The following is a 9,771-nucleotide window of genomic DNA, read 5'->3' as shown; positions in this document are numbered from 1 at the left end:
TCACCTTGACCTCCCTCTACCTATCGCAATTCCAACGCCCCTCCCCCAAGTCCCTCCTCCCTACCTTTTATCTTAGCCTGCTGGACACACTTTCTCATTCCTGAAGAAGGGCTTATGCCCGAAACGTCGATTCTCCTGTTCCTTGGATGCTGCCTGACCTGCTGCGCTTTTCCAGCAACACATTTTCATCTGTAAACCATATGAACCAGTTGATTTAACCATCCTAAGTATAGCCAGCCCTTCTACGTATAAATTGTCCATCAGTTTTCACCCCTCTTAAAACTTCTTCTGCCAATATTTTGTCAGAATCCTCTCCCTTAAGAAACATCAATACAAAGTCCTGGTCTTGAGGTGATTCCTCGAAGTATGGTCCCACCATGGCGAAGCTCTTAACAAAAACTGTAATGTTTGAACTTTCAGCTTTACTTATTTTTGACTTAAAACTAAGAAATTCTGCAATGTGTAACTTTTAACTTTATTTTGTATGTTTTACAATACACCACAATTACTGCAATGTTTAACTTTTAACTTTGTTAATAGAACATAGAACATTACAGCCCAGTACAGGCCCTTCAGCCCTTGATGTTGCACTGACCTGTGGAACCAATCTGAAGTCCACCTGACCTACACTATTCCATTCTCATCCATATGCCTATCCAATGAACCATTTAAATGCCCTTAAAGTTGGCGAGTCTACGAATGTTGCAGGCAGTGTGTTCCATGCCGCTACTATTCTCGGAGTTAAGAAACCATCTCTGACATCTGTCCTATATCTATCACCCCTTAATTTAAAGCTACGTCCCCTCATGCTAGCCATCACCATCCAAGGAAAAAGCCTCTCACTATCCAAACTGTCTAACCCTCTGATTATCTTATATGTCTCAATTATGTTACCTCTCAACCTTCTTCTCTCTAACGAAAACAGCCTCATGTCCCTCAGCCTTTCCTCGTAAGACCTTCCCTCAATTCCAGGCAACATCTTAGTAAATCTCCTCTGAATCCTTTCCAAAGCTTCCACCTCCTTTCTATAATGCAGTGACCAGAACTGTACGCAATACTCCAAATGTGGCCGCACCAGAGTTTTGAAAGCTACAGCAAGATCTCATGGTTCTAAAACTCAAGCCCTCTGCCAATAAACACACCGAATGCCTTCTTAACAACACTATCAACCTGGGTGGCAACTTTCAAGGATCTATGTACCTGGATACCAAGATCTCTCTGCTCATCTATACTACCAGAATCTTACCATTAGCCCAATACTCTGCATTCCTGTTACCCCTTCCAAAGTGAATCACCTCACACTTTTCTGCATTAAACTACATCTGCAACTTCTCAGCTCAGTTCTGCAGCTTATGTATGTTTCTCTGTAACCTACAACATCCTTTGTCACTATCCACAATGCGACCGACCTTAGTGTCATTCGGAAATTTACTAAACCATCATTTTGTCTCCTTAACCTTACATTATTGATACTTCACTTTATATTTTTATATTAAGTTTTGCAGTCCTGAGCAGTACAGTAAGAACTATTGGAATTTCTTTCGTGCCAATGGAAAATAATTCTAAATCTAAATCTGCAATAGTATAAATTTTAAAAACTACACCTTTTATTTAACAATACAACAGCAATCCAACTCTCCAAAGTTAGGAATATCAAAATGCTAATACTTGTGTGATAGGCTGGCATAATTTGTAATTGGGCCATGATTTTCCATTTACAGAATATGTACATAGTTTTCAGGAACTATGATTCTCTAACAATCTGTGCAAGAACAACCATGTCATATTTATGAGCCTTCACTTGAATATTCCTAAGTATATTAGTTGCTATCAGGAAAAATGATACTGATTCATTTTGAGTATCGACCATCTTGTATCACAAATGTAAACTGGATTAAATAAGCTGCAATGTCCTGGATCACAATACTTATCAGCTTACTTAACTTCTACAAGTACAAACTTAAAAGTGTCAGATTATCTGTATGTCTGATCAATGAGACTTTTAAGTTTATAAATTGCCTTACCTTGCAGGCGACTCTATGAGGACAAAGTTTTCCAAAGCCCAGTGGTGGCTGTATACGCCGAAGTAGAGTAACTACATCAAGATGTTTTATTCTCCCTCTGTGAAAAATTGAGTTTTTAAATCATTACAAAATAGCGAAAGAAGTACGATAACGAAACCTATGATATTTTATCCTTGTTCGTTCACAAGTAAATAATCTGATTCAGCATCAAATTCCATTATCTATCGAGTTATGATATCAGCTGATATTATTACTGGACAAGTCAGATCCCAGTAAAAAAAATTGATGCTTTTTTGGCAGTTTTTCCCTGAAACATCATACACACAAGATTGCAATTTTAGTTTTAACAATAAAAGAAACTCAAGAAATAAAAACAAAACAAAATAAAACAAACCAAGCTACTTACATATAACACAGTTAGAAAGATTTTGGAAAACATGGCCAAACAAAATCCCATATACTTCCCAGCACCATCACTTTACACCTAATCAAAATCTGATGAAAGTCCTTCCCTATCAAATATGTAAGGTTGACAAAACTGCTCCTTCTCAGTTCCAGTCTTGTGAATAGTGTGAACTTTTCCGTTGACCAATCACAGAACTGACAACTTACACTTCTCAGTCTTTTAATAATCTGTAAACAATCTTAAATATTGCTTTAAAGTAGGAAAGTGAGGGAGGGAGTGATATTGGGGTAATACAAGAGCTTTGTGTTGATTAACAGGAGTATCCAGCAAAGAAGTGTGCAACTTAGCACCTGAAAAAGAAATACTACAGGGCCCAGTCTACACATTACTTGAATTTGCTCATTAAAATTGAACACAGTCATACAGGAACTTCTCAAAAGCTATTACCCTTAGAGAAAATTCTGTGTAAACAGTACACTCACAATGAGGTTGTGCAAATAACTTTTGAATGAAATGAAATAGTAATCTGGCAAATATATTGGAAATGAGGTGCACATGAACCAAAAGTTAAATAACATTTAGCACACTTACCTTCATTGCTCAGATCTCAGAAGTTGGGATGTCATATTGAGGTTGCACAGGATGTTAGTGAGGCTTCTTCTGGAGTACTATGGGCAGTTCTGGTTGTAGGGATATTGTTAAACTGGAGAGGGTCCAGAAAGATTTACCAGGATACTGCCTGGAATGGAGGATTTGAGACACAAAAATAGACTGGAAAGGCTGGGACCTTTTTCACTTGAGAGTAGGAGGTTGAGGGATGACCTTATTGAGATTTATAAAACCATGAGGGGCAGAGATAAGGCGAATGTCAAGGGTCTTATCCCTAGGGTGGTGAAGTTCAAAACTACGGGGCATATTTTTAAGGTGAGAGGAGAATGATTTAGAAGGTCATGACGGGCAACTTTTTATTTTACAGAGTGGTTCACGTGTGGAATGAACTACCAGAGAAAGTGGTGGATGCAGGTACAGTTACAATACATATGGGCTAAGCACAGGCAGGTGGGACCAGTTTAGTTTGGGAACATGGTCAGCGTGGACTGGTTGAATGAAAGGGTCTATTTCCATGCTGTGACCCTATGATCATGCAATTTCTTTGAATGACATAGTACGTTTTTGTTTTGTGTGTATCCCATATACTTTAAAAGTAAAAACATTCTTTGGACATGGGTGTTGCTAGTGAGGTTGGTATTCATCATCCTTTCATAGTTTCCCAGATAATGTAGTGATGGGCTTTCCTCTTGAATTGGTGTATATGGTGTAGCAATTCATAGACAGTAATCTGGAGAGTGGTGCAAAGAAGGAGTGCCCTTTTACTGGAGGACCAGCAGAGGAGGCTATGTCACCAGACCCTGACAGTCTTATTTATAACAATGTGCATTGGGGTTAGTGAGATTATATTTTTAAAGTATACTTTCAAATAATTGAATTTGTGTTATAGGTGGATAGCTTGGTTTATTCGATTCTATCTTCAGTTCTTTCTTAATAGCATTCTGTTTTATTGTTAGAACCAAATTTGCAGTATTATATGTTTGTGTTTCAGTGGGAGAAAACCAAGGCAAAACAAAATATGACCTAACAAGTCAGGTTTTATTCTGGGATCTGTCTCATTCAGTAATAACATCAGTTGGAATCATAACATCTACAAGATCTTCCTTTACTCACTCTCATCCACCACCCTTCCTCAGCCCCCAATCTCCCTCCTCTTAATACATGCTGCCTGTTCACTCCCTTTGAATGCCTCACCACCTTTCTCCACTTATACTAGTACCAAAATGTGTGTCACATAGTCACACACTTTCACCTCACTTAATTCCTCCCTTTATCTCATTCCAAGTGAGGAAAGCACACAATATTGCCAAAAGGGCCTGTGTGGGTAGATTGCTGCATGACATTCAACCCCTTGGCCCTCATGGGAGAAGATTGGGATCACTCCTGCAGAGTTGCCAAGAATTCCATGCCATGCTAATCGAGTTAAGAACCACTATTCAACCACAGCAATGCTCACATTAACCCTGCTGCTAGTCTCATTCATTCCACTCCACCTCTAACCACTGGGTGCAAACATTTCTCTCTTTTGTCTTGCAGTTACAGACATTGTATCCTCCACCTATAAGGTGCAATGGCTCCATCAGAATTCACCTCCTTTGCTTCTGAGGATGAGAGTTTCAAAGAAAGCATTAGGACAAGTCTGCCTCTTACACCTCCCACTAGTTTGGATCTTGACATATTGTTCGGAACCTTCGCCTTAGAAAGTATGGGAGCACAATCTGGTCATCACCTCACTGCAACTGCTCCACAGCTAGGTGGGGAAGAAATGTCTGAGGCCGCTGGTACTCGGAGGACTGCCAGAGACCAGGCACCTGCTCAGCTTCAGGCAATCATTCAAGGATTTTGTCAGAATGGACCAGGAAGCGAAGGAGAGACAGACAGGAATGTGGGAGGCAATGGCCTTCTTTACCCAGAAGTGTCAGCAGTGCAATTAATCATGCAACATTTCGGTTGCCATGGACAGCCAGATCCAGTACACACAGTGTTTGCTGGAGAGGCACACTCATCCAAGCTCTATCACTTCAATCATTGATCCTCAGGACCGAAGACATGGAGATAGAGTATGGAGTAAACATCAAAGTCTCTTCCTCACAAGGAGGCAGGGCAGTGCCAAGACGTACCTAGCTGGAGGACAAACCATGCATAGGATTCTCAGTGGTGTCCCCTCAGAGCTCTGCAGAGATGGCTGGTCCATCCACCATTATTGGATGTGTAAGTTTGATGTAGCATGCTGCTGTACAGTAAAATGTATGCCTCTTAACTGTGAGCTGCTGACCAGGAACTCAAGCACCTTGATTAGTGACTGTGCTAGTTGGCACGACAAGGTAAGGTATGGATGATGTGAGCATGCAGGTAGACATGGAGTGAATGAGTGCTAAGAGAGCAAGCAAACAGCCTTGAGATGCAGTCTGGCCGAATCAGTGAATTAGTGGTTCTCCATGTATGCAGAGTGTTCTTGGCAGTGTACCCTGCAATGTAAATCTGTACTTTAAATGCCCTGCAAGTGAATCAGGAAAGTGCCATTATAATTGTGACAGGTTGAGAAATGTTAAATCCTAATGTCCATGGATAAGGGATGCATGCGGCTAGAGGCCATGGATCATAGCCTGAGATGTCATTTGGTGTTGAACAATGAGGAGGCTGGTCACAGCCGGTGGCAAGCTGAAGTCACCAGGTACTCATTCTGACTTCTGCATTGAGAATTCTCAATATCTAGTTTGCTCAGCGTGTGTGGTAACATCGGAAACTCTATATTACTGAGGCGAGTTGAAGCACTAATAAGGGCGATCAACAATCTATACAACCCATTAATTGGCAACTCACCAGTGCCTAGCAAGGAAATGACTGCCTGAAAAAATACATAAAAGATGCATTGAGGTGCTCCCAACATCAAAATCAGCCTCGCAGGAAATCTCATCTGATTTTGCCACAAATCTCGCCATAGCCCACCCCTACAAGATTCCACTCATCAAATTTCTGTCTCTCAGTGAATCACAAGGGTTTTTACAATACAATTTCATGATCACTTTTACAAATACACTGGCTTTTTACTTCCAAATTTAAAAAAAATGTTGAATTTCAAATTGCCATGGATTGATTTGAACTCACTTTCACAGATTACAATATCAATCAGATAACCACAAAACATTGTGAAATATTATTGTTAAAAAAAACCTTTGGATTTTTCACCTGCAAGATTTAAGGGGTAACTTAACGAATTTGCACTTCTATCACATAATGACACCTGTCAGTTATTTGAGTAAATCACCATACACCTAATGGATGGAGTAACATTGCAGCATGTTTTGGAGTTCATAAAATTCTCCTCATTGATGAAATACAAAGAGCAAAAATTTGTTAAACTGCACTTATGTTGTTCTGTTCCACAGAAAACTGCAGCCAAACAAGTTGGAATACTCATAACATTTAAAACTAATTGCAAGATAGAATTAAATTCAATTTACTTACTTTGCTTCTGGATCATATTCAGACCATATTCTTTTAAATTCTTCCAAATGATGAGGACCCAGAATGGACCAATCACGTGTCAAATAATCAAAGTTGTCCATGATAACAGCCACAAATAAGTTTATTATCTGAAATGTAAAGATGGAGAAAATTATTTGGCCATTTGGGAATGCTTGTCTCAGTAAATTTTTGACCTCTGTTTTGATTTTACGTACAAAGGTGAAATATTACCATTCACTGCTGGAATTGTTTTACTGGTTGCAACGTTGTATTGACATTGCAAAAATAGCAATTCCTGGGAAACGCAGAGGTACATTCACATTAGTTGTGCCCAATAAAATGTAAATTGAGCAAACCTGTTTGTAAAATTTCAGCCAGTCTACACACCCGCCACTGAGGTTGTATTCAGAAGGAACAAAATAAAATTAAGTATATATTAATTACACAGTGCCACCAAAAGGAAACACCATGAAAGCTAACAATAAGCACTCACACACATCACATTCATTGACATTAAAAACTTTAGAAGCTGGAGCCTTCTGCAGAGAATATACTTATAAAGATTGAAGGGATTGGATGGACGAATGTCATACAAGTTGTTAAAAGACACATAGCACTGCAGGTAATGTAGACAGAACAGTAAATGCAGTGTTCAGATTCCCAAACTAAGAACAAGTATTGAAACTTGTCAAATGCATCATGCTCCTGACAGCAAGTTCTGCTTTGAAGCCTTGTCATTATTCTCCTGTTTATCTTCATAGTTGTTATAATATGCCTTAGGAGGTTATTTTTCCAGGGCCATAAAGATGATGCCTCTTTGTAGAAATCCAACCTGTGGCAGAATCCTGAAACTCCAGGTAGGTGAAGTCAACAGATGCCATTCACAGTCTGGATCAACACCAGTGACATATCACACATGAGAACAATGGAAACATCTGCTCAAACCCTATTGCCTTCTATATTATTGAATTTTGTTGTACATAGATTTGAAAGGGCAAATACTGAAGAGTAGGTAAAAACAAGGACTGCAGACACTGGAAACCAGATTCTAGATTAGAGTGGTGCTGGAAAAGCACAGCAGTTCAGGCAGCATCCAAGGAGCAGGAACATCGACATTTTGGGCAAAAGCCCTTCATCAGGAATAGAGCATGTCTCTAAATACTGAAGAGTGTCATAAGTGCTATCAACTACGATGACATCATATGGATTTGTGTATAGGAAACCTTTAAATCTCAAAAGAGTGAAACATCTAGTCTCCTCAAAATCTGTGTATCATTTCAATATAATTTGGAACTGGTTGCTAATATGCAATAATTACGCAGTTTTTTTTTCTGTGCCATACAAGACCAAGCAGGCCCTGAATATCCTTATGCTAAAGATAGCAGATGAAAGTAGCACATTTTATCACAAGCAGTGGGTCATACAGCATGGTGAATTGGCATGCCTACACAAGACTTTTGTCTGGACTGACTGAAGAGTCAGCCTCCATCTCTTATAGCGTACTTTGTAATCCTTAATATAAAGCTGAAACCCAATCAATCCAATCAATATACAGCCCTTCCAAAGCATTCCCAAATGTGTTACACCTGGAGTACACCAGAGGGCTACAAATGCCAACTTTGATAGAATTCTGTTCTGTAAATGATTGTCATTGTTTTAATATAAACTCATCCTTGTGAAGCCAAGTATTTTGAAAGGGGAATAATTATTAAAATGATAAAGGATGATAAAAGTACTATAAAGACAATGCACTTTAAATGCAAAGATTTGGCAAGAAAAACGAGTTGAAACAGTTTAATAATAATTACAGAAGCAAAAGAAAAAGAATCAAATGCATTAAAAAAGTCTTTGGTAATAATAAAGGTGTTTGAAATAGATAAAATTAAAGGATAGAATTCAATGTTATGTGATTGTTTTATTTTGCAACTAAAGGGAGATTCCTGCTTCCAAAATGTCACACGTGATTTACACACATTATTGAACAAGAAATGTGCCTGAAACATGTGTTAGTCCCTTAGTATAGCAATGTAAGGGGTCCAATGGCTGTCTCATGTCTCTTGCATAAGTTTGTACAACCTGAATGAGAAAAAAAAAACATGTGCACATGCAATATAACCAGCCTGACTGCAGCAGGCTGCTACCAAGGAGGTGAGTTTAAAACAATTGCTGAACTGAATGTGGAGCAACAAGGTGCATTTGAGCTCCTCCCAAGTCCACATTCAAAGCATGGCCACTTAGCGCTAATCATGAACTTTACCTACCCAGCATTCCTGCTTCTAACTTTCTCTCAAGGTCACTCCATTACTGATCAACATCCTTTAGCCATCTTTTTTTGCGTACTGCCAACAGTGCCGTGTCTTAAATCAAAGCCTCTTCAGTGGTAAGCTGCCTGGATTGCTCTCAATAATTGTCTACATTTTGGTAGTGACATTTAAATGAGGCATGAGATACAGTCAAGTTTATCCATTCAAATTATTTTATGTTCCTGCACTATTATTCCTTTTAAAAATGATTAAGAAAGCTGATAACATTAGATATAGAATAAGCACAGCAGAAGGGGAACATAGAGAATTGTGTAAATGGAATGCAATCTCCATAACCAGCAGTAAGGTGTGTGTTGGTGGAATGGGGATGTATAGAGCACCCAAACTGAGTCAAAGTAGATTCCAAAAATTAGAATTTTTCTTGAAGTAGATGGTGCTACGAGCTAGTGAAGGAAAGAATAGGAGGATAGAGCAGATGAATGCATGGCTGAGAAGCTGGTGTATTCACATTTTTGGATTCACATTTTTGGATCATTGGAGACTCTTTTGGGGTAGAAGTGCCCTGTACAAGCAGGATGGATTGGACCTAAATTGGAAGGGGACTAATATACTGGCAGGGAAATTTGCTAGAACTGGTCGGGAGGATTTAAACTAGTAAGGTGGGGGGGGGGGCCCAAGGAGATAGTGAGGAAAGAGATTGATCTGAGATGGGTACAGCTGAGAACAGAAGTGAGTCAAACAGTCAGGGCAGGCAGGGACAAGGTAGGACTAATAAATTGAACTGCATTTATTTCAATGCAAGGGCCAAACAGGGAAGGCAGATGAACTCAGAGCATGGTTAGCAACACGGGACTAGGATATCATAGCAATTACGGAAACTTGGCTCAGGGATGGGCAGGACTGGCAGCTTAATGTTCCAGGATACAAATGCTACAGGAAGGATAGAAAGGGAGGCAAGAGAGGAGGGGGAGTGGCATTTTTGATAAAGGATAGCATTACA

General features: G+C 39.4%; 1 protein-coding gene across 12 annotated transcripts in view; it reads right to left on the bottom strand.

Annotated features, from left to right (window-relative positions):
• Nucleotides 1-9,771, bottom strand: part of LOC122559001 (voltage-dependent L-type calcium channel subunit alpha-1D-like) — a 617,537-nt gene that overhangs the window by 134,924 nt on the left and 472,842 nt on the right. For all 12 annotated transcript variants that reach the window (XM_043708064.1, XM_043708058.1, XM_043708060.1 and 9 more), the window contains 2 exons: nt 6,508-6,635; nt 2,025-2,121 (listed from right to left, as the gene is read on the bottom strand). In XM_043708064.1, coding sequence (XP_043563999.1) covers nt 2,025-2,121; nt 6,508-6,635 — 225 coding nt within the window. The remainder of the gene's footprint in view (nt 1-2,024; nt 2,122-6,507; nt 6,636-9,771) is intronic.

Source organism: Chiloscyllium plagiosum, chromosome 18, assembly GCF_004010195.1.
Source record: "Chiloscyllium plagiosum isolate BGI_BamShark_2017 chromosome 18, ASM401019v2, whole genome shotgun sequence".
NCBI lineage: Eukaryota > Metazoa > Chordata > Chondrichthyes > Orectolobiformes > Hemiscylliidae > Chiloscyllium > Chiloscyllium plagiosum.
The sequence above is the reverse complement of the archived record's forward strand: the minus strand, read 5'-3'. Positions and strand labels throughout refer to the sequence as shown.